Genomic DNA, 24219 nt, shown 5'->3' on the forward strand with positions numbered 1-24219 from the left:
TGCATTCACAGTCAACAACTACACTCCAACCCAGCTCTTCTTGGGACTTGTAGTTACTTGTCTTTTATCTAGTAATAACTGAACATGCAATTACTACTTTATTTGTAACCTAATGCATTTTGGGGATTTTACAATATACAGACCAACCAACAGATTACAATTACAACCGTAACATGACAGATAAAAAGATACACAATGAAGAAATAAATAAGGAAGATAAAAGATAAAAATTAATAATAACAAATAAAACTATTAATAGGTGTGGTACGTGAATATTGCGCCATACAGCTGTCCATATCTTCATACAGATGTCGGAGGGTCTTCAGAGGGATTATCCCACATGTCCTCAAAGTAATCCCTAATGGTATATGTGAAATGTTAATATTTCCATAAATAGCAAGCATGAGAGTTCCTTCATCCATTGGCTGATAGTAGGTTTTCCAGGGCTTTTCCAGAGCATAGCAACTGTACAGTATGTTTGGCTCGAAGTAAATAGAAGCATACCAAATTGTGTTTGGTGTATCATCACAGCTCTTATTGGGAGATGTGGTTGCTTTCAACACTTTCATCTAGTAAGTACTGAACATGCAACTGCTACTAGGCTACTTCAACTACTCCATCAACAGCAGAATGTTTGTAATTATGCAAAAATCTGATATAGAGTATAATCCGAAGCTGTAATAGTCTCGAATCTCAAATGGATATTCAAATTTTACTGTTTTCATGGCTGCATTCAAGCCGGCCATGTAGTTGGCAGGCAAATTGAAACAGCGCATTAGACAGTTCACTGACTACATTCAAACTGTTTACTGAGTTAGTTTGTTGCTATAAATAGGGATCAACAGTGATGAAAGAAGGCAACAGTAGTCTCTCTGTCCCAGCAGTGTTTTCCTTGGTGTGTTTGAACAGCAGGAGAGTCTGGGGACCCGAACTAAGACTAATTAGCTAATTCATCAGCCCTGACTGGGACCACGTGTGGACGAAACCAGTCAACAATCTTCACGCCGTGCACTAGAAGCTGTCATGAATTTGTCTGATCAGTCTGATTTTTTTAGCATCCTCATGCAGTATCAGTGAATTTCGACAACTAACCCACACTACCTGATATGAAAACTAAAGTTGAGTTCAGTTTAAGAAGAGAAAGACTATCAAAAGCAGACAATTTAGTGTCAATTCCAGCATTACAATTCTACTGAAACAAAGCAGTAGATGATGATGGCTGGCTGTAGATCAGGGTGGCATAAACTCAACTCAAATCTCTGATATTCAAACAAGGAGAGCCCTCTAGTGCTCAAAAATATTTTATAATACACACACACACACACAGAGAGAGAGAGAGAGATACTTTTTAACACATTTGTCTGAACGGTGTTATTCATCTACATCCGCCTTGTGTTAAAATCACTGTAAAGCATAGCCTCTCGTGGCTTATCGCCCAAAAAACACTACAGGTACCATGATCCTCCGCTGTTACCATGGTTACCGCATAACAAACCTATTGGGACAGTAGACAGGCTTTGCCGGCTACTAAATACTAAAGTTAAGGCGTTTAGTAGCGCAATAAATGTAAAATCACCGATTACAGGAATTCTTTTATTTCCTGTAAGTTTTCTAAAGACTACTACGTGTGACTGATAAAAAAGAATAATAAGGAGACATGGAGAGAAAAAACACGCAGCCCATTTTCCCTTGGTGAGTGACTAATTGGGTCTTTCTTGCTTTCTTTCGGGATTTAGCGTAACTCACGAAGATTTAGCGCCGAATATTATTATTTTTTTATCAGGAACTATACGTGCAAGTCAAGTTTTACATAGTTAAAATTAGGTCGTCTCTCTCCATCCACATCATGAGCGCTGTCTGCAGAGATTTGCACCGCATAAAGAGTGTGGGGAAAATGTAACATGCAAAAAGAGATAACCATTCGTTATGAGCAGGCCCCGCAACATCTGTCAAATTATTCTCATGGTCAGGCCTTGGGAAGATCTCAGGAACTTTTACAGCAAGCACAAGCAGGCCCAAGAAGGCGGTTTCACAGTAGACCTGAAGGGAGAAAGTAGTGCTGAACCTGACACTTAACCTTTGCAGGTCACTATATGATGCCCGTTAGCACTGCATTCACAGTCAACAACAACACTCCAAACTGGTTTTAAAACCAGGTGTACAAAGCGAGCTCGTCTGCCTACGTCTGTCTCTCTCTCTCTCTCTCTCTCTCTCTCTCTCTCTCTCTCTGTGTGTGTGTGTGTGTGTGTGTGTGTGTTTGGTAGGGGGATCTTCCAGTCACTGTCATGTAATTTGAGTTGAACTAGTTAAATCAATATGGAATGGAATATGGAACCACTAATCCCTTAAAACAACCTGACATTTACATTCATTCCCTCCTTAATTCATGCAAAATTCCCTTAAAATTAGTTAAGGGAGTGATTAATGGAGGAGACCCCATCGAAACCCCCTCATGACTGCTTACTTTCTAATATAATGGAAACATTCAGGGAGACAGGAACATTGCATTAATAACTCATTCATAACCCAGTAAACCATGCACAAAAGACAAAAAAAAAAAAAGACAGGACAAGACAGGATATATGGATGTTCTTCACATTTTTCAAAAGAACAGAAGGACATGTGCTTGGTTTGGTTACACGAGTGACTTATTATCCAAATATGGAAAAACAACAAACATCATCCCGCTGTGTGCAGGTGAGCTCAGGACACTGGGGTGTTGGCTTGGACTGACACTTGACTTGACTGGAGGTTAGATGCCTACAAGCTAAGTTTCTTTTCAAATAATCATTTGCTAGAGTCTATATACTATTGGATAATTGCAGACAAAATGTCTCTTGAGTCTCCAGTCTGCCAGTTAGTCAATTAGTCTGCTGTATTAGCTGATGTACGGCTGAAGTCAGCGCTATTTGTTTAGGCTGCTGGATATTAAATGTATAACAACTATTTCCCTTCACATGAAAGGTCTTTATTATTTTCAACTGCAGACATTGTTTCCTTTAAATGTGAAAAAAAAAAAAAGATTTTTGTGCCTCTATATATTGTAGCATGCATAATGTAGCATGGGAAAATATCAGCTTTCTACAAAAAGAAGATAAGTGAAATCTTTGCTTCTTAAAACAGGCTATGCTTAAAGTCAAGTTTACATATCTAAAAAACAAAAATAGCAAAAATAGCTTACAATTAGGTTAGGTTTTTAATAATATAATGAGTTACTGAAATACATAGAGGCAAAGCCTTTGATTAAATATTGAATTTTGGTTTTTGGATTGGATTTAATCAGTTTTCTTTTACAGTGAGACAAAGAGACAGATGAGGAGTGATGAGGACATACTGTGTATCATATAGTATAGTCTTTAAAGTGTCTCTCTTTTCATCTTTTGCACAACTTGAACTGAACAAAAGAGAGGAGAGGAGGACAGAGACAAAGAAAGATGAGGGGAGGAGAGAAATAAGAAGAGACAAGAAAATAATTCAGAAAGGGAGGAGAGATTCAGACAGCACACTACAATATATCACCATAGGCCTGTACAGACTGCTGTTTCAAGTGTTTAATATGCTGCTTCATGTAGACCTGTGTAGGCTATGTTCATGTCAAAGTGCAGCAGATTGATGCGTTTTGCTGTAGAAAAGGGAGAATGCCCCTGAACCCCCCGACTATAGTTCTTAAACCTCTTTGAGCTAACCCTTGAATGCTCTAAAATCCTAACAACGCCTTTTTAAGATTCTGCTGCTAAACATAGAAGCATAGAGAGAGAGAGAGAGAGAGAGAGAGAGAGAGAGAGAGAGAGAGAGAGAGAGCTGTCAAATCAAAAACATAGGGAGAACAGCAGAAATAAGCTTTTAAGTATTTTGAACTCCTCAAAGAAACATAGTTTCTAATTCTGGGAATGGTGGAGTAAGATGAGTGCTGTAAAGCCAGAAGCACCAGCGACACAAAATGCAAAAATCTGGAAGGATCATTTTATGAAACTTTTCCAGAAGATCCAAAGAAATTATCTTAATCAATACCAAAAGGAAGGAACAAAGCTTGTGGCCCTGATAACATCAAAAACAAGATGTTAAAAAACAGCATGTCTGACCTTAATGAGGCAATTTCTAAAATTATACAACATGGTACTTAGATACATGGAGTGAAGGGCTTATATCCCATATCCACAAAAGTTGGGACCAGTATGGCCCAGATAGCTATAGGGGAATTTGCATTAACAGCAACGTTAATGTAAATTGTTAATGCAAATTGTTGCATACTAAAGAATACAAAGATTCCTAAAACAATCAAATTATATTAATAAATGCCTTACTGGATGTCCACCGAACCACAGACCAAATATGTCCACCAAGAGAAAGAAAGAATGCTTGCTTGTTTCACTAATTTTAGAAAAGCTTTTGACTCTAGATATGGACATGAAGGATTGCTTTATAAAGTTATCCAGAGCGACACTGGTGGTAAAGTGTGTGATTTAATCAAATATATGTACACCTAAAGTAAATGTACTGTCAGAATTGTTTAAAAAAGGGAAGAATACTTTCCCCAAGGTTGTGGTGTGAGACTGGGCTGAAACTTAACTTTAGATAGCAGAGCAGACGGACCAGTCAACAGCCTCTGGTTTTAGACACTGAAATCAGATATTTACTGTACAAATACAAATATCAAGGTCTTTCAAAAAAGACCTCAAGGGAAAAGATACATTTTTAAATTGAACAACACCTCCACTGAGCATACCCAAGACTACACATATCTAGGCCTGACTCTACAAGCATAAAGGGAAAAGCAAGGAGAGGATTTGGTTGAAAATTTGAGTATGAAATTGAGCATTCAAGTTCTGGATGCATATCTCAGTCTAAGCCCTAAAGACTCACTCCAAGATAAACTGCTGAACTCGGAAAAGAGACCCCCCCCCAGTTAGTGTGTAAGCTCACCAGCCAAACTCACACCAACACTGCTTCCAAACAAAATACTATTGGATTGCTGAACCCAAAAGGTGTTGAATAAAAGAGACAGATGATCCAGATAGTTCTTTAAAAGTTGGATATTTCAGGCCTGCAAGCAGCGTTGTGCAGTCTCGAGTAGAGACAGCAAAGTCTGAGGGTATATAGTGTAGGAATATAGAGGCACTTTGTCCACAACACACTCCATTCATCACACATCATAACTTTATCTCCTGGGAAGACAGAATGGGGGGTGGAGATGGCTACTTTAATCTCCTCAGAGGGGATAAACAGTGAGATCTCCTCTTACCTGACCTCAGCTCACACTGCACTGTAACCTTGCAAAACATGATGTATCACTGTGAACAAGGGTCCTCTTACAAAAGTGCTTGAGTATTGGGAGAAACTGAACTTAATAATAAGATAGAGAACACTAGAGACTATTTGAAACAGCATGAAGCGACAAAAATTCAGACTGGATTGTTATCTGGCCCTAAATAGAGAATAAAAGTTGTCTGATCGTCTCCTCTCCATCAGAGATATGACGCATAGACGGATCCTCACCAAGTACAGGCTCAATCACCACCAATTGGCATTAGATAAAGGAAGATATAAAAAGACATGGCAACCCATAGAGGAGCGTATCTGTGGTCACTGCCTGACGGGGGAGGTGGAGACAGATGCACTTCCTCCTCAAATATGAAAAATACCCCTCAGTAAGAGTCTTTCCATGCTAAAATTGTGAAATGGATGCCATAATTTCTTCACTTGAATGATGAACGATTCAAAATCTTGCAGGGCAAAGGAGAAATAGTCCCTCTCGCAGCCAGATATAGCTCTGACTGACACAAAACGAGAGATACTGTGTCCATTATGCTGATTTCTTACTTTTCATCTGACTCATTTGTTTGTTTTTCTTAACTAACTTCTTTCTTGACTAATAATTGAATCTACCCCTCATTTTGGTTTTTATATACAAAAACACTAATTGCATACACTTTAGATCTACTGTTACTCTGCAGAGAGAGAGAGAGAGAGAGAGAGAGAGAGAGAGAGAGAGAGAGAGATAACTGCAGTAATTATCTCAGTCAATAAGCTGATTAAGTAGGGCTTAGTTTCAGTTGCTCACAATCCTGAAGGTTTTTACGTTACCACATTTATTTTTTCTACACTGTAATACATAATTTTCATTACATATATCATGGAATGCAGTTTTGTAAAATGTAGTGTCCCTGATGACTGCCATCTTGTGACTTTTAGTGCGTCTGTGGTGGAGTTTATAGTGACCGTATCACTTTAATGTATTTATTATCTCCTATAGTATCATTAGGGTATGATATTTCTACAGTATCCTTATTTATCATTATCCTTTCTTGCGTTGTATCCTTATTTTAGGACTATTACAGTTCTTTTTCGTAAAATCCTCAGGTACAAAGAGAGGTTGCAGACCAAGTATCTTAAAGACCCAACTAACAAGCCGCACTTGGACAGCAGTTCCTGGCGTTTCCTAAACTCGGGCCTCGACGACTTCAGAGATGGCTGTCCAATCCTGTCTGGGGCCCAGAGGGGGGTCTCGCCCGTCATCTTCCACGACACTCCGAACCGCACCTCGAATCGAGTGCCCAGGAAGTGCTTCTCTAAAGAGCAGGCTTGCCTCTCGAAGCAGATGGTCCAAAGGCAGAACCGCAGAGAACATGTGGCTGCTGTGGAGGAAAAACTCCTGCAGCATCCTCTAGCCCTGTACCCGCACTACAAGGATTACATGACCCCAGAGGTAAGAGGAATCTTATCAGCATCACTGGAGATTACAGCTGTCTGGACTATAAAGTTGTCAGACTGTTAGATCATATCAGATAGACTGTGCCGGAACATTGACACCAGCACTTCCAGCCAACAGTTTAGGCGTAAAAACACCAGTTACAAAACTTAAGCGGAAGCAGATGATGTGAGCGACTTGGATAGATGAATGGCCCGAATGAAACAGAATCCGTTTTTATCGCTTGTTACAATGGTCTTGTCTCTTCTCCCACAGTTATTTGATAGGGTGCTATCTGTGCTGGACCCAGATATGTGCGTTAACAGTGCCTCTGCAGTTCCTACGCCTTCAGCAGAGCGTGTGGAGGAGGAAGATGAGGAGAGCTGCACAGAGCCAAATAAGGAGGAAGAGGAGGAAGTGGATGGAGCAGAACAGGGAACGCCTGCCAATGAAATGCAAGCACACTGGCAGTCTGATTGGTGGTATTAATAGCATCTTAATTATTCATACCAATTATTCATTTAATAAGCAATATGTGATTATGAATAACAGAAATGAATACATATTATTGCTCAATCATTTGACAGCAACCCTGAAATCCAAAAGCCAAGACCAAGGAACCCTTATATAGGGCTGCAAATAAAGCAGAATGGTACCAAGGAAGACCAGAGCGCCAGTGTGAAACAACTGAGCTCCTTATTCCAAGATGACGACATTAAAAAAGTCACCAAGCTGTTCAGCGACTGGTTTACCTCACTGGTAAGAGCACTTGATATCACCTTAGTCTGAGTCACTAAGTAGACTGGAATGAGAAAATAATTGTTCCAGTTTGCCAGACCTTGGAGACGAACCAATATAATGTTAGTGAAATTTTAGATTGATATAAAGCACTTATGATTGAATCCTGCAGGGCGAAGAGCCCGACATTATTGAATCCACCATACTGGCCCATTTTGTCAGTAGCTTTGAGGAGACACCGTCACCGACTTTGCCCATTCAAGTGGGAAACGCTGACCATGTGCCAGAAGAGAGACGCAACACTGTCACAGCCTCGTGCAGGAAGGACACTGACGTCTTAAAAGACTCTGAGCCAAATAAGGTACAACAGAAAATAGGCATTAAAGAACATTATTGATAAACGTATGACACACATTAAATTACCTTTTCATTTTTATGTAAAGTGCACAAAATTTTAAACCTACGCATAGCAGTAATGTATTTTTTTTTTATTATTGTTGCTGATCAGAAGAAACCAGGAACCAAGAAGCCCATATATGGAGCGTGGTACTTGCATCCTAAAATGTGGAGGAAGAAAAATGACGCCGGTGAATCTTTTCGAGACCCAAACGACATGCCCGAGGAGCTCGAGTTTCAAATCCAAACAAGTGAGAAGGTGACTGCCAGCTGGTGCTTTATCTTAAGACCATTCGCGTCCCTTACCATATTTTAAATGTGGTTTGCTTTGTTTGACAGGATGAGGAGCTGAAACAGATGCATGTGACGCAAGCTTTCAGGCAGTATATCATCCGCAATGGGCTGAGGATGCCAAGGGTAAGAGGCAACAGTATATATTTAGGAGTGGCTTTCAAAACACCACTGTATGGGGTCACTGAATATACAGTATTTCCAATGTATCTCATACACATTTTGAGGGGGGGAAAAGCACAGTAAAAAGTATATCTACTTGAACTATGCCAATTTCAGCAAGTCTTTTTTCACATTGCAGTTTCTGAGCAATCTCTTTTCTGAAGAGGAACGAGAAACTCAGACGAAAAGTGGGGTCTGACGCATTTGGCTCCAGTTCAGCATGGAAGGGAAATGTGGTCAATTAGTAAGCACTCAATGGGGAGCAGAGGGGCAAAGGTTTTTACAATGTTTTATGAAGTGTGTCTAAAATAAACCTGAATAGCATTTATAGATGCTGCATTGTAAACCCTGTGTTGATCCCTATTTATTTCTCCCTTTGTATCATGTTTGTTATAATGTGTACTGCCGAGTTAGATATGCACCAGGATTATGTTTTTTATTTGGTGACATTCCTGGCAGGAAATAACTACTCACAAATTTTTTTTTAAAACATTTTACTTTTATTTAAATAATTTATTTATTACAAAAATAGACAGTCAGTCAGTTTTGGTTCTTAGGGAAGCTTCCTTCGCCATCCAACTTCTTCATCTTTCTGCAAGACAAATAAATTGTGACCGAGTCAAATTAATTCTGAGGCATAGGTTTACAGAGGTTATGATCAAACCATAACATTTACATTATTTCATGTAAACTATTTGGTCTGCGCTACGTAGAAAGACCCGGCATAACAGAGAGGTTCTGTTGCTGATGTATTGTAACTGGATTTGAATCGGGTCACTTCGTCTCACCAACACAATTCCACAACACAAAGGTCTTGTGTGCTATGACATCATTTCTTGCAGCGCTACTGATAAATTAAGTCGACACTGTGTGACACTGTGTCTGGCCTATAAACCAATATTCATCAACTGTAAGTATTCAACTATGATGTGGAGCTTTCCTTTCAAGTCCTTAGAATCCAGCTCTGTCACCTCAGCCTCTGGACTAGCCACTGAACAAATAGTTTGAAGCAAAGCCCACAAATTACTCTGTCTGTGTAAACAGGCTCACCCTGATTAGATCTCTTCTAATCTCTTGGTAAACAAGAGGATGGTTTTATTTTATTTATTCAATTTTTTACTCTTTTATCTCAAAGCAGTGTAGCAGTTTCCTTGAACAGTCCTGACCTGAGCTCAAACACAATCTCAACATGCCAGTGAGAGTTGTAAACTGTATAATACAGTGATCATCTGAATAAACGTTACGTATAAACGACTTACAGATAAATACATTGGTGAGGGAGGAGGCAGCCTCAGGCCTGCTCTGCGGCTGCTTGCTGTAGGGGTCAGAGGTCAGAAGACAGTGTACGGGTGACCTGCGGCCCAGTGAGACTGGCTGTGGGGAGGAGGTGTACCTCGGTGCAGTTGTTGGACTAGACACGTGGCCTAGAAATGCCATAATGTCTATGTTAGAGAATTAAATATTGATATTGGTAGAAATTCATAATTTCCAATGTTGTATGAACTCTCTTATGTTGGATAGCGGATGAATACCACTTTCATGAAAGGAGCAACCAGGCAATTAAAAATATGGGAAAAGTAATACAACCTTTTTTGCATGGAAATGGCAGCAACTAGTAATCAAAAACTCACTCTCATTGAAGGTGTTGCTGAAATTGTTTCCATTCGGCTCAGCTGGCCTCGGGAGCTGTGACTCACTGCACACAGGGTATGCACAAACAGACATGGATGAGAACACAACTGACAGTCTCTACTTACCGGCGCTTTGCATGATGCATGTTAATGTGGTGTGTGAGAGAGAGGTGGATGGTCAGACCGAACCCATCTCGTGGCTTCAAGCCATGCTCAAAGCATTCAAACAAAGACAAGAAACAGGCAGTCAGGTTGAGCTGCTCTCCCTACCTGCTGTAGGTCTCTTTTGTCAATTTGGAACCAGCTGTTACTTCTTTAGCCATGCCACTGCTGTTACAGCTGCAGGGGAAATATTCAAATGTACTGTGAGACATTACACAAGAGCTTATCACATTTCATGAGTCCATAGCAAAAGACTTAGTAAGCTAAGGAGTTTTCAAACTATGTGAGGTCAACAGTTGAAATGAGCAAAAGCTCTGTGTAAGCTCACACTCATTCTTTGTTCACTTCATAGTTCATTACAGTACTAGTAGCCAAACACAATATGGTCACAGAAGCCAGTCATGTACTGGGACCCCCCTCCAATGACTTATTCAATTGGAAAGGGGGAAATTTCTCACCCAGTAGCATCACATGAGTTTCATGTGTGACCTAAGCTAGCCTAAGAACTAAGCTAATCCTTGCAATGTGTGGGAACGGAGCCAGACGTACAATGTGGTCCTGTGCACTCTCTCTGGTGCAGACCTCCTCCTGAGGAAGCTACTGCCGCTGGTGGTGTTGCCAGTGTGTGGTCTGTGGTTCTCTGAAATCACTCCTCGCAGCTCCCTGACCAGAGATCTCAGCTCCAGGGTTGGGCTCCCCTGCAGCCTCTGTGACTTCAGCAGCCAAAGGAGGGAGGGAGGGAGGGAGAGAGGGAGAGAGAGAGAGAGAGAGAGAGATGTATCAATGTACTGCTGTGGTGATGAGGGAAATGGATATGATGAACAGTTCATTGTATTTTGCTTTACAAACTAAAATCTTTGGATTTTAGCAATATGGCTATTAAATGGGTGCAATCCTATCTTATTGGCAGATTTCAAAAGGTTTATGTAAATGGGGCACTTTCAACTCCAAAATCACTTGCGGAGTCCCACAGGGCAGCGTCCCAGGGCCATTATTTTTTCTGTCTTATATTAATGATTTAAAAGCAGCCTGTTCGTCATGTGGTCTTTTTTTTTACGGTGATGATTTGTGAAGGTAGGACAGATTGTAATTTCTGTAAAATCTTCAATTACCTACTTAGGATGCATTTTAGATAACCATTTATCAGGGGTGGACAGAACATTGACCAAATTTTGGCAAAAGACTAAATGTTTAGCTAGGCAACTTTTAGCTAGGACTGCTGGATACATCAATATAAAACATCTTGGCTGGGGCGTTTAGTTTTAGCCCAGTACCCATTTGGATGCTGCACATTTTCAAAACCTAAATTATCTTACTGTGGATAAAAGAGTTGCTCAAATCAAGCTTGTTCTTACTCACAAAATTATTAATAATTCAGCCACAACTGACTTGTCAAATTATTTTAATCTTGTTAGGGATCTCCATAACTACGCAACAACAGGTAGCTCAACAAATGTTATTCCGTTTAGATTCAATAGTTCCATGGGCAAAAATATTTTGTATATACCGCTGCAGTACTTTGGAACAAACTTCCAGTATCTCACAATTACAGGGTTTTAAAGAAATGGTTATTAAATAGCCTATAGTAAAATTCTTATTAAGAGATGGTTGTTAATAGCCTATTGTAAAGTCTATTTATTTTTTCCTTATTTTCTATTAGATATCTTTCCTGTTCTGTGTTTTAGTGTCTTTTTGTCATGCCCTGTCTTACCTGACTTGATCTGTCATCCTGTCTCTTTTCCCCCCTATCTATTTATTATTGTAAAATAAATCTGATCTAATCTAATCTAGTTGGTCTGATCAGCTCACATCTAAACAGAGAAACCCAAGGAATGCTGGAGATTGGGGATCGACAAAACACAAACTGTCTCACACAACCTAATTTGCAACTTTTCTGTGTACTGTATGTGTTTTTTGTAAGAATTGGCAACATGATCTTATTCTCCATGCTTAAATCAGTAAAATAACATGATGTTGTATTAGCATTGCTACACTATTAGATCTCACCATGCTCTGACAAAACAAACCACCATTTCACCTCCAGAGCTGAAATGATTAACCACTCAGTTTCTCTCCCTGCCACGGGAATGCAATGCAGGGTATGTTTTTGATTTAAAGACCGAGCAGATGTGCTGAGCTTGTGTCTCTCTGCAGCCAAATAAACACTGATACAGACGTGCACTGGATGGGCTGGAGCCATAGGAGATGGGTAGGATATAGGGAGTTTCTGATTGTACCTCGATCAGGGTGTCGGAGGCCTGCTGGGAGGAGGGTGGAGTAGTGAGGGCTGAAGGGATGGGTGAGACCAGGGCAGATGGAGTAACACTCAAAGCAGCGCGCAAATTCTGACCTTGGAGCTCCTACAGAACAGATAGGCTGGTTATATCTCTGCTTGCAACAAAATTGGTTGCAGGGTGCCTTCGCTTCCTTTTAAAAATGTAAAAAGAAACAGTTCAGCTGAATAGTATTATCAGACAATTATGATGCCGCATTGCTAGTGTCACATGAAGATAAATCAGTAGTTGAAAATATTTTGAGTGCTGAGGTTCAAAATGATGCAACTTGGCTGACAACAAACTTTCCCTTCATTTAGGGAAACATTCAAAGCACTGCGCAAATTCTGACATTGGAGCTCCTACAGAACAGTTAGGCTGGTTATATCTCTATTTGCAACAAAATTGGTTACAGGGTGCCTTCGCTTCCTTTTAAAAATGCAAAAAGATACAGCTCAGCTGAAAGGGAGGGTATTATCAGACATGTATTAAATTAAATTAAATGTGGACACTTTTTTGCATATATATACTGTGTATGGTGTGGGTAAGCTCCATTCCTTCCTACTCATGGTCCTGTGCTTTTTGTATATGGCCAACTCTACCTTCAGGTCCAGGGCATGTTGGAGCTTCAGACGGAAAAACTCTTGCTCCTGCAGCTGGATGAAATCCTGACAGTCTGCAAAGCTCTCTGACATCTAGGGGAGAGATAAATGGAACAAAAATCACACAGTTTTGCAGACAGACATCGCAAGAATAGAACTGGCAAGATCCTTTTTGTACTTGTATAAACTCAAATCAAATCTTACACAACATATAAACAGTTTTGTTCCAAAGAGAGGTAGCCACCATTTGGGAAACAGTGACAGCCACCCTTATAAAATTGTTACTGACATGATGTGAAACTTATTCTGGAACAAGTTATTTAGCTATTGGATAAAGTTATCTGTTTTAAGACATTTTGCATCAGAGTTATGAGTATGCGGCCACCTCTTGAAAGTTTTTGATGTTGTCCCTGTTAGCCAGCACCTCCCCTCTACTGGTGTGTTTCCACCCTTTTTTTTAAAAAGACATTTCCTGACCATAAACGTTTTTAAATACTTTTTCCAACCGAATACTTTCTCACACCAATTTCTTCTAAAAATAGATGTATAGTGTTTCGGAATGAAACCCTTAGTATGTTTTGCCATCTCTCACTATCCTAAATAGGCTACTCTAAAAGACAAATATCACTTCTGAGTGACATGATAGTGTAAATTAGCGCCACCTTGTGGAGGGCAGCCTCCAGCTCGCTGATCCTGTCCCTGTGCTGCCTCTCTTTGGAGCAAAGGGCCTCCAGCTCCACGGAAAGCTGTCTCTTCTCCTCCCTGACAGAGGCAAGCTCCTGGACCTGACGTCTGCTCTCCAGGTTCTGGTAGCGCTTCTCCTGGATGGGGAGTGACGACAGTGGACGGAAGAAAAAGTGATGGGGCTTGAAAATGTATAAGTAATATTGTCTCAACAGAACTGACAGCAATGTCAAAATAAATCCACCCTTCTTGCTCCTCGGGGAGGATAAAGCAAAAAAATCAAAAGTAACTTAAAGGATTTAGCCTAATGGTTTTTAATTGCTGCTTAGAAAGCACCTGAATTGTGTTACATGAGTCTCTGTTGCGTGCTCACTAAGCTCACTGAGACTTGCCTGAGGCAGAGGAGCTGGTATGTCATTTTGGAGAAGTCATTCATGTGGAAAGTATTAGAAGTTATCCGTTATATTTTCAGTATTCAGTTTTTATTTGTTATTGGTCAGAGGCACTAGGATCCACATGAGGAATGCGGTAAACTTTTTAAGGTAAGACTTTGCTTAAGTGTGCTTAAGTGATAAGACCAAACTTAGCGCTCTCCAGAAACATTTCTGGGCCACCACCCTCACCACTAGGCAGAAGCACAAGCACATACTCACATGACTATAATACTTAACAATTAAGAATGAGGTGGATGCTGAGTCCGCTGTCCAGGCGTTAAAGAAATTTCCATTGTATAGTGTTTTATGATGACCAGTGTTGGGGAAAGTTAATTTAAAGAGTAATTAGTTACTTTACTGCGTTACATACCTTAAAAAGTAACTAGATACATTACAAAGTAGCTCTTTATTAAAAGTAACTCTGAGTATTTTTCTGTTTTCCAGTTCAGAAACGTTACAACAATAATACAATAATGTAACAATAATATGCGCTGTCAAGTGTGTTGTGGATCAGTTTTAAAATGGAATGCAAGACTATTGCTCTATTTGTAAAACACTAGGTCAATTTCATTTATATCAAGCATAATTGCTGTAATTGATTGCGTTTATTTCAAATAGTTGCATGTTGCCTGCATGAGATGCCATTTGATTTTCACTTTTCTACTTGTTAAAAATGTTGCGCTACCCAAAAATGAAACCATATCAAAGACAAATAAAATGACATTCTAATTTTTTTTAAAAGTGACTAATAACGGATAACAAGAATTGACAAACTAACATGTTAAGTTACTACAAAAAGTCATCTGAGTAATGTGTTACCCCAAACACTGATGATGACACAAGATCTAACTTTAAACTTGAGTAGAGAAGAGCCAGTGCAGGGACTATCCCAACATTGGTAGTTTGAGCTCTTCACCTGGTGCAGCTTCTCCATAGTCTCCTCTAGCTGTTGGATTCGGCCCTGCAGAGAGTCGATCTGCTCCCTCCTGGCAGTGATCTGCTCCTGCATGCCCATGGCTACTTGAAGGCCTGAGGTGGAGGAGACACACCCAAGAGAGAGAGAGGGAGAGAGAGAGAGAGAGAGAGAGAGAGAGAGAGAAGGAGGTTAACAAGTCAAAAGAGGGCATCTTCTGTTTCAGATCAATTCACAGAACATAAATTAGACAGATCTATCATCTTGGAAGGACTTTGTATCAAGGACAGGTGCTTACAGTTACACCGGCCAGATCAAATCTCTCAAGTCGAAAACACAGAAGAGAGGATATAAAGGAATTGCAATTTCATTAATGTTTTATTATTTTTTTTACTAATAAATCTTTATTATCAGCGCTGCAAGTGTGGCTGGAATTTCCTCTTTCCCAGATTTAATTACTTTCCAAAGTAATTCACTGTTATCTGTCAGCTTAATCAGTCTATCAACACCAAACATTGAGTGTAAATAAATTAATAGGCCTATCTGATATAAAACAGATGCTTCTGTCCCACACTGGACAGATGTTTCTTTGAAAATTGGAATTTTAATTAAGTGGGTCAGCAGTGTAAATGGTGACGTGTGTGTGTGTGTGTGTGTGTGTGTTTGTGTCTGACCATGTCCGTCGGCTCCTTCCAGGGTCCTCAGGGTGCTCCTGGCCTGGTCCAGCTCAGCGTGGGCGTTCTTCAGCTGGCTCCGCAGCTTCAGCGCCGCGCCCTCATGCTCCTCATTCTTACTGCTGTACAGCCTTTGCAGCTCCTTGTGCGCCTCTAAAGACGCGCTCGCGCATACACACACACACACATTACATCCGCAGAGAGGAACACACACAAAATGACCGCACACACACACACACATGAACAAAAGGGCTTGGTTGACAATGAAAACATACCAAACATGGTTCTTTGTTTTCTTAACACAGTAGAGCAAGGAGATTATTATATTTGGCAAAAACGATGAGAGATCTGGCCTCTTTCTAAGAACAGCAGTGTAGCAAGCTGTAATATCTGGTCAATGGAAGGGCGGGCTATAGTATTCCAGTGCTGAGAAGGGATCAAAGTCCTAGAAGCCATGTTACTTGTTTGATTTCAGATCATACAATAAGGTGAATAATGCACATGGACAAAATGTGTGGTGATATGCTCGCAGTAAAGCTCAACTTACTGGTGAGGGTGAGCAGCTGCATGTGCTGCACCTCCAGCTGGGCGGTGAGCTGCTGTTTCTCCAGTGTCGCCTCCTGGACGCGGTTCCTCTGCTCGGACACGGAGGCCTGCAGTTGGTGCCTCTCCTGCTCCAAAGCTGCCAGGCCTGACTTGTGCTGGTCAAGCTCAGCCTGAACGGCACAGGAGAGAGGGAGAGAGAGGGAGGTTAGTGATGATCTACAACAGTAGAATATATGGAAGTCAATGGCGACGATGAAAATATAACCATAGATATTAAGCAAAAGCTTTAGTGTCAGTGATTGTTCAATATGTAATGTGTGAATTTAGAATAGTGACCAACGGATCCCAAATGAATTTGCACTTTGTTCCTGTTCATTTTACTTTATTCTGGAGTAGAAAACTGTTGCTGATTTTTTTTTCAGTTTGACAACTATTTTTGTTGTCAAAAATGGAACATTAAAAAGTATCAAAAGTAACACCAAGTTAATCTACTCTACCAGCCACTTTGTCAGGTAACCAACCAAACTTATTTATTTAGTAAAATAGTGAAAATGGCTGGTTTCCTGCCCTGCTCCTAACCCTGAGCTGCTGAATCTCCAGTTTGTGCTGGTTTAGCTGGTTGCTGAAGTGGCTCTTCTCCTGGTGGAGGCTGTCAATGGTGCGGCCGTGCTGCACCGTCATCTGGGCGCTGCTCTCAATCTGCAACCTCAGGACCTCCACCATCTTCTCTCTGTCATCCAGCTTCAGCCTGAGCGTCTCTGCTTCTGCCCGCAGGGTCTGGCTCCGACCCTGGGCCTCCTCCAGCCGGGTGCGGCCCTGTGAAAATCAGTTCAACTTGAATTCAATTGGTGTTCACAGACGCAATCAAAAAGGGCAGATGGTTACAGGATCATCTTTTATCTGTTATCTAGAAGTAGAATGCATCATAACCCAGTGACCTGTAATGCATGTCTTTTTGAAGAGTTTCCTCGTGAAGATAATAAAGGATACCACACACACACACACACACACACACACACACACACACACACACACACACAGTTCCAGGGCTCTGTTACCTGCTGGGCTTCTTGCTGCCTGAGCTGCAGCTCCTCCTCTTTCTCCCTCAGGAGTGCCTGGGTCTTCTTCCCCTCCTGGGCCCTCTGCTCCAGCAGGGCCTGCAGACGAGCTTCCTCCTCCCCGGCTCTGTGGAGCTGCTCCCAGGCCACCTCCAGCTGCCATCTCAGGGCCTTCGCCTCCTCCTGGAGCTCCCACTGCTGCTGCGCACCACACCTCTGGAGGATAAGGCAGGAAGCACAGTAGCCTGATTGTATTTAAGTGCACACAAACAAATTATCCCTTGGCAGTTTGAAGAAACATGACCTCAAGGGCTGGAGAGAAGCTGGTTATACTGGGATGGTTGGCTGAGCACAAATTGAGGGCTTGGAGCCAAAGGGGCGTAAGTGCGATTTTGGGCGAATATGAGTATTATATATCAATTGAAAGGTCTCAGTGAGATCTTTTCAGTGCCAAAAGGACACAACTGAAATCATGACCCATAAGTTTTAATTAAACAAAAACTGAAAGCTGTAACAGTAAAATTAGGGTTTTGTTTGCTGTCAAAAGGGCGTAACTGAACTTACGCCCTTTTCACACCAAGCAAAACCCAACTTTTGACACTGAACAAGCATTGTGGGTAGAGGATTCTAACAGCACTTAGGTCAACTCAAAATGCATGCTGATGTAAGTAATGCTAGCATGGCAGCATGATCACATCATTTTTAGTATCCTATTCATATCCTAATTAATATTCTAGGTCAATATTAGATGAATGTAAATATGTTAATATTCCCATGAAATACTTCAAAATGTTATTTTATAATGTTAGGAGTGTGAACTGGTCAAGATAAGTTCTGATAGTAAGACTGCTGGTAGCTGAAGTTATCCCTCAGTGTTATGAGGAGTTTTACAGGACTTTGAATGTGTCCCAGGACACATCAATAAGTGATGTGTCCTGGGACACATACAAAAATGTATTATACTAGCAAAAGAAAAAAAAAAAGTAGTAGTTTAGAATCAAAAGTAGTTTCTTATGTCTATAGAGGTTTATTAAAAGTTTTTAACAGAAAAAATGTATCAATCACTTTGATATGATCCATGTAGCCGACAATTTTAAAGGCCTTGGTGAAAGTTGCTGAGCATTACTTCAAGATAAAGATATTCATTCTGATCTTGTTTTATATTTCAGTGTTGATTGAAGTGTAATTGCTAGATTTGTATTAAAATGAATGTGTTTTACAATTGTTTACTTACATATGCCCATATTCTGCATGGCTGTATTGGGACAATGTTTGTGCCAAAAAGGTGTATTTCACTCTTTTGCCATTTTTAAAAAAGTAACAAATATAATTCAACTTAACCTGTAGCAGTATTGTCTTAATGGTAATGCTCAATCTGATAACACAAAAAGTTAAAATATTGTGCTTAGTATGTGGTAACGGCAGCTGATCCAAGTTTGATCAAAATTTGTTTTGGCTCTCCTGTAAAATCTGCTATAACGCACTTACGCCCCTTTGGCTCCAAGCCCTCAAAATGCTCTTTTTTAAGCAATGCCCTATCTCACACACAGTTACAGCTGGTTCCAAATTTTTACATGGAAATGTAATTTAAATGTAATGACTAGGCGCGCTGGGCTTCCGTGAAAGGTCGTGCACCACCTGAAATTTTAAACAACGCCGGCCGGTGCCGCTGCAGTGCCTCCACCACTGCCGCTACAACAACCTAGTTTCCCCACGAGGATCAATAATTTCATCTTATCTCATATTAAATACGCTGCTCTGTATCTGTCCATGTTGCATGTGATTGCCCCGCCTCTTTCATGTGAACGCGCTCGTAGCTGCATTGGTAAATCCTGGGTTGACAGAGCCAGTTGATAACCAGCTACGTTGGACCGGTTATCCGGGATCGCCAATGTTAGCTTTTGTGAAGCCAGCTCATGCAAAGATAGCCTGACTATGCTGAACTCGCTTCGTGAGACAGGCCCCAGTAGACACATGATTGTCATGAGAAGCGCAAGTAGCGTGAATACCAAGGTACACAGACCGAAGGGGAGAGTGTTTTTTTATTCAGTTTGCTGCCAAATTTTCTCAGCAAACCCAGGATTTGAACCAGGAACCTTACAGTCACACTGCCGCTGCATAACCCACCTGGTACAGATGCCCTCATTTACACCAAATGTATAGGGGGAAAACAAAGGCTGGAAGTAACTAATTACATTACACAAGTTACTGTAATTGAGTAGCTTTTTTGTGTACTTTTTTGATAATTTTTTTAAGTCAGTAATTTTACTTTTACTTAAACTTTTACTTAAGTAATGTACTTAACTACATTTTAAATTACATCCATTACAGAGTACAATTGTGCTCTCCATAAGCAACAGAAACTGGACCATCATAAATTGACACACTGTGGAGCCGTTCAGTCAGTCAGCAAAGAAGAGTAATGTGGCTTTACTTTACCGTTTGTGCACTTTATTGTGTCATTTCAAAATTTCAAAACTCTGTCCTCTCATCCTTTTAGAATTGCATGGAAAAGATCACATGTAACAACGTTCTCTTCTCTAAAAAGTAACTCAGTAACTTTTTTAATCTGAGTACATTTTAAATGAGCTACTCTCACTTTTACTTAAGTAGATTTTTACACCAGTACTTTTACTTCTACTTAAGTAAAATATCAGCAAAGTAACAATACTTCTACTTGAGTAGGACATTCTAGTACTCTTTCCACCACTGGGGAAAATGACAATCCATTAGGATGGAAAGTAGTTTCAGTGCCAGTGTAGTCCATCCCCTTACCACAGCCTCCATCTGAGCCTGGCAGTCCTCTCTGACTGTTCCCACCAGAGTGTCCAGCTGCTGGACCGCCAGGCTGCGCTCCTCCATCTCTTTACGGAGCTCCTCCACAGTGATGCCAAGGCCTGCACTCCGCTCCTGCAGCTGCGTCTTCTGCTCCTTCTCCTGGGCCAGATCCTCACGAGCCTGACACATCTCCAGCTAATATGTGGACAATCAACACTCCACATCAGAGATTTTATGTCTATAATATTTGATTGACAACATATAAAACATAATTACACAAGTAAGTATGATAGAGTAATGGAATGTTTGTAAAATGTGACACTTCGGCTGCAACTTGAAATGGTGTTCTTAGCTATAATGAAACATGAAGTTAGATGAGGACTTGGCTTAATCCACATCTAAGTAACAGGCTGTCTGTACATGGCAACAGATAAGGGACAAGATTCTGGTTCCACATGTGAGGTTTGTCTGCAGTACCGTGAGCAGGCCAAGCTGGGACTCGAGTTCCTCTGCCTGTTGCAGGGATCGGCCTCTCCCTCTCTGGGCCTCCTCCACCTGGGACTGGGCCTGCATGAGCTGCTGCTCCAGACAACAAACCTGCAACCACAAAACAACCCAAAAAACTAACCTTAACCCTAAATGTTTTGAGAGAAATCACAGAAAAGCAATATCTGTGCCATTTTGTGGCAAGACAGGAGTTTCTACAACACTGTTTTCCCCATTCATTTTATTTTAAAGTCACTGAATTATTCATAATCAGGGTTGGAATTAACACCGGACAAATTCTGGTAAATCTAGGTGGTGGCTGGTAAGTTGAAGTGGCTGGGTAATATTAGTATTCACCAGCCTTTGCAGCCAGCAGATAAAGAAGGTATCTTCCTTTTCATGTTCATAATATTATTGTATATTTGTCCTTACCTTATCTTTATGGATGGATAGGGCTGACTCAAGTTCATTGACCTGACACCGGTGCAGCGACGCCTGTCTCTCTGCATGTTTTCTGGCCAAAGACATTTTAGTTTATGGAATTATCATATTTCTTGACACACATACACACATTAATAAACAAATTCAACATTGTCTGATAACTAACTGAACCAAGATTGCAGACACTCTTGGATTTTAAATGGGCATGACTGATGACTGAGAAACACAACTAAACAGAATATCCACTTAAAGTACCTTGTCTCTTTGTAAATCCATGTGAGGAATACTGTTTGTGAGCAACACTTACTGTAGTCGCTCCAGCTTGACACATAAAATGGCATTATTGCTTTTGGAGGAGCTCAATTTGTTGGTCAACGTCGCCACCTCTTGGTCATGACTGGTAATGAGCTGTTCCATTCTGGGACAGAGCAATGTGCAGTTAAGTGTAAATAAGACTGCTGCTTGCCTTGTGCAAACTTGCAAAGCATTTGCCAACGGCCTTACATACATGGCCACTGGATTTAAGTGAATGTAATAATATAGCAATAGTCCAAGAAAATGTGTTGGCGTGGAGAAAAAGTTGTATTGTGTGTCTTGCTTTAGGCGAGGATGTCTGCTTTCTTTAGACTATTGATTATCATGTGTCCATCCGGTGTCTTCATGTGATTATATGTGAACTTTATGACAGAAGGGAGAGTTTGCTCTTTAGGCAAGTGGTGTGATCATGAGATGATGCTTTGTCTAGAGATGTTTGACCTCGTCCTTTTTGTATCTGTCTGAGTTGTATTCAAATGAATACTATGCTGATGTAACACAGTTAAATGAGTTTTGTAAAAAAAAACCTGTGTGGTAGACATACTATTCTTTTAAATATTATTTTTCTGGTATTTTTTTTATTTTTTAAGATGGTATACAATGGATAGTGACAGAGAAGATAGTAGAAGAAGGTAGCCTAGAATTCTTAGTAGCAATGTTTTTTCTGATTCTAATTCATACCTTTCTTTTTGCTTCTTTAACAACAACTCTGCATTCCCCTGGCATTCTTCACTCCCCAGCTGTTCCATTGCCTGGCATAAAATAGGGGAGAAAATCAGACAGTTTGCCCCACAATTTGAGAAGGTCCAGTGTGAAAAAGACAATGAGACTTTGAAATGCACCGAACATGATCCTAAACTGACTTCTGTTGCTTACCAATGAAAGTCTCTCTTGCAGCTTGTCTGTGTCGTCGTCAAAATCCTCCTCTAGTACCTTCGCAGCCAAATCCCCTGTTGGCAGCTGCCTTGGGCTGGCAGCAGTGTCAGGGCTGGTGAGGCAGTCGTGCCCACACTGTTTCTCTTGAGACATCAGTGTAGGACACACCTCATTTATAGTCTGTTCAATTGTCTCCACTTTCCTGCTGAGAGACATGGCCTCATCCTCAGTCTCCTGCAGCTTCTGCTCCCCAGACCGCTTGGTGCTTTGGAGCTCTTGCAACATGCATAGCATCTTTTCCATCTGATCAGCATGTTTCCTTGAATCCTTCATTCTAGAAATCAAAAGATGTGTGGGTGAAAGTAATTTTTCTTCTGTTTCTTCTACAAAATCTAAGATAAAATCTTAACATATTCAACATGGCTTTACCTGAGGTCAGACAGAACATCCCTCTCCATTTGGAATTCCTGTAGCTTGGTCTGCAGCTTTATGATGGTCTGTCGAAAGTGGAACTTCTGTTGCTCTTGTTGATCATGCGACTGTGTTTGAATGGGTTAACAAAATCTGCGTGTCATGAAGTACTACCCACTCAATTCCATGTTCTGACAAATCAGGTGTGCTGTTCAGAGAACATTAATCATCAACATATCCCAGCATAAACTTACAAGACACAGTGCTGGAAAATCAGTACAAACCTTGTTGAGCTGCTTCTGCAGGTCTGACACCTGCTGAGAGTAGTCCTCTATTGCATTTTCCAGCCCCTCATTTGCAGGAAAGCTGATATCCCTTCGGGCGACCTCCAGGCTCAAACCATCCAGACTGTAGGTGAGAGGCTGGATCACTGCCTGGCGGTGGGCTGATTGAATGTTTGAATCCCCAGGTGAGCCATCTGCAAAAAGAACAAACACAGTTTAAAACAATATATATATATATATATATATATATAGATGTGTGTTCTATATATATAGAACAGTTGGTGACACAACGTGGTGATACAGTTACATTTGGTATTTACAAGTCTTTACTCATTCGTAAAGCATTTTGTTTTCATGGGAGTTTTTCCTTGTTGTCACTGAGGGTCTAAGGTTGGGGGGAGGTGTTGTTTTCATTTATTGTTTCATAATGTGGGTGTTGTGAAGCCCTTTGAGGCTGTAACTGTGATTAAGGGCTATACAAATAAACCTGACCTGACTTTGGCTGGCTGCTTCATTCATTCTTCTGGCTACTGCTAAATTAGCAAAGTGGTTAGTTAAATGGAGGACCCTGTTTGCACTCACTCATATTGAACATGGGGGTGTGGCAGCTGTGTGGAGGTGTGCTGTTGATGCTGTATGTGCAGCTAACCCTCTCCAAGGCTCGTTTGGTTGCGTTTTCCACCTCTTCTTGGAGCCTCTGGGTTTCTTTGGTGCGCCTTTCCAGCTCATCACTGCAAATAAATAAAGCATTATTAGAGAGAGATAATATAATTCTTGTACTAAAGCAGCGGCTATTCATGAGTTGGGAGTTGAACATATCAAATTAGCAACAGACCAGTTTGTCATGGCATGAAATTAAAGTTTTACCTCAACTCTTCCAGTGTCAGACTGTTGAATCTCAGACGAGCAGAATTATAGGTGTCACGTGTCTCTGTAACGTTCAGTAAATTAATCAAATGACATGTAGCCACTAGCCATACATACAACAAAACAATACCGAGCAACTGAGAAATAATCTTCAACCACCAATATGAGCACATGTAACCGAGGTAGTTGCCCACCTAGGTAACAGTAACTTCATTAATGCCAACGTTAACTTTATAAGCTAACAAGCAAAGTATCGCGTTACCTGTTGTTTCTGGTGCTGCTATTCCAACGTTCGCGTCGTGCAATTTTTCCACAAAGTGGTCAAAATGTAAAACGTTAGCGCCGTTGTTGTCGGAAAGGGCATTATTCTTGGGACCAGATGACATCCCGATGGCATCTTTGGTCACGTGTAACCTAGATCTTGATAATGTAGCTATACAAAAAGGAAAGCAACTCGAAGCCAGAGTAAGCTAGCGTAACGAATTGCTGTAAACGTAAAGTTTCATCAC

General features: G+C 40.8%; 2 protein-coding genes across 2 annotated transcripts; one reads left to right on the plus strand and one right to left on the minus strand.

Annotated features, from left to right (window-relative positions):
* The first annotated feature begins 5473 nt into the window (after positions 1–5473).
* On the plus strand, positions 5474–8520 carry fam47e (family with sequence similarity 47 member E). Its single transcript, XM_071897628.2, has 8 exons — positions 5474–5499; positions 6361–6706; positions 6965–7158; positions 7276–7447; positions 7599–7787; positions 7935–8081; positions 8162–8239; positions 8440–8520. The coding sequence occupies exons 1-8, from the start codon at positions 5474–5476 to the stop codon at positions 8518–8520; spliced, it is 1233 nt and encodes a 410-aa protein (XP_071753729.2).
* Positions 8521–8767: 247 nt separating this feature from the next.
* On the minus strand, positions 8768–24096 carry LOC139910364 (coiled-coil domain-containing protein 158-like). The gene is made up of 24 exons (XM_078285381.1): positions 23973–24096; positions 23711–23774; positions 23426–23574; positions 22844–23037; positions 22578–22687; positions 22149–22482; positions 21954–22024; positions 21265–21375; positions 20949–21030; positions 20508–20627; positions 20028–20225; positions 17253–17468; positions 16774–17010; positions 16196–16364; positions 15649–15801; positions 14978–15090; positions 13606–13764; positions 12944–13036; positions 12306–12428; positions 10618–10781; positions 10177–10245; positions 9907–9971; positions 9535–9699; positions 8768–8867 (listed from the first exon to the last, which is right to left on the minus strand). Coding segments are annotated over exons 1-24 (3285 nt in total). The 3' UTR covers positions 8768–8865.
* Positions 24097–24219: the final 123 nt, after the last annotated feature.

Source organism: Centroberyx gerrardi, chromosome 8, assembly GCF_048128805.1.
Source record: "Centroberyx gerrardi isolate f3 chromosome 8, fCenGer3.hap1.cur.20231027, whole genome shotgun sequence".
NCBI lineage: Eukaryota > Metazoa > Chordata > Actinopteri > Beryciformes > Berycidae > Centroberyx > Centroberyx gerrardi.

Coding starts and splice junctions, on each gene's coding strand:
- LOC139910364 (XM_078285381.1), bottom strand. CDS start 24,096: ATGTCATCTGGTCCCAAGAATAATGCCCTTTCCGACAACAACGGCGCT. Junction 22,483..22,577: donor GATGTTCTGTCTGACCTCAG/GTAAAGCCATGT, acceptor TTTGATTTCTAG/AATGAAGGATTCAAGGAAAC. Junction 21,376..21,953: donor TTAAAGAAGCAAAAAGAAAG/GTATGAATTAGA, acceptor GCTCTGTCCCAG/AATGGAACAGCTCATTACCA.
- fam47e (XM_071897628.2), top strand. CDS start 5,474: ATGACGCATAGACGGATCCTCACCAA. Junction 5,500..6,360: donor CATAGACGGATCCTCACCAA/GTACAGGCTCAA, acceptor TAAAATCCTCAG/GTACAAAGAGAGGTTGCAGA. Junction 7,448..7,598: donor GCGACTGGTTTACCTCACTG/GTAAGAGCACTT, acceptor TGAATCCTGCAG/GGCGAAGAGCCCGACATTAT.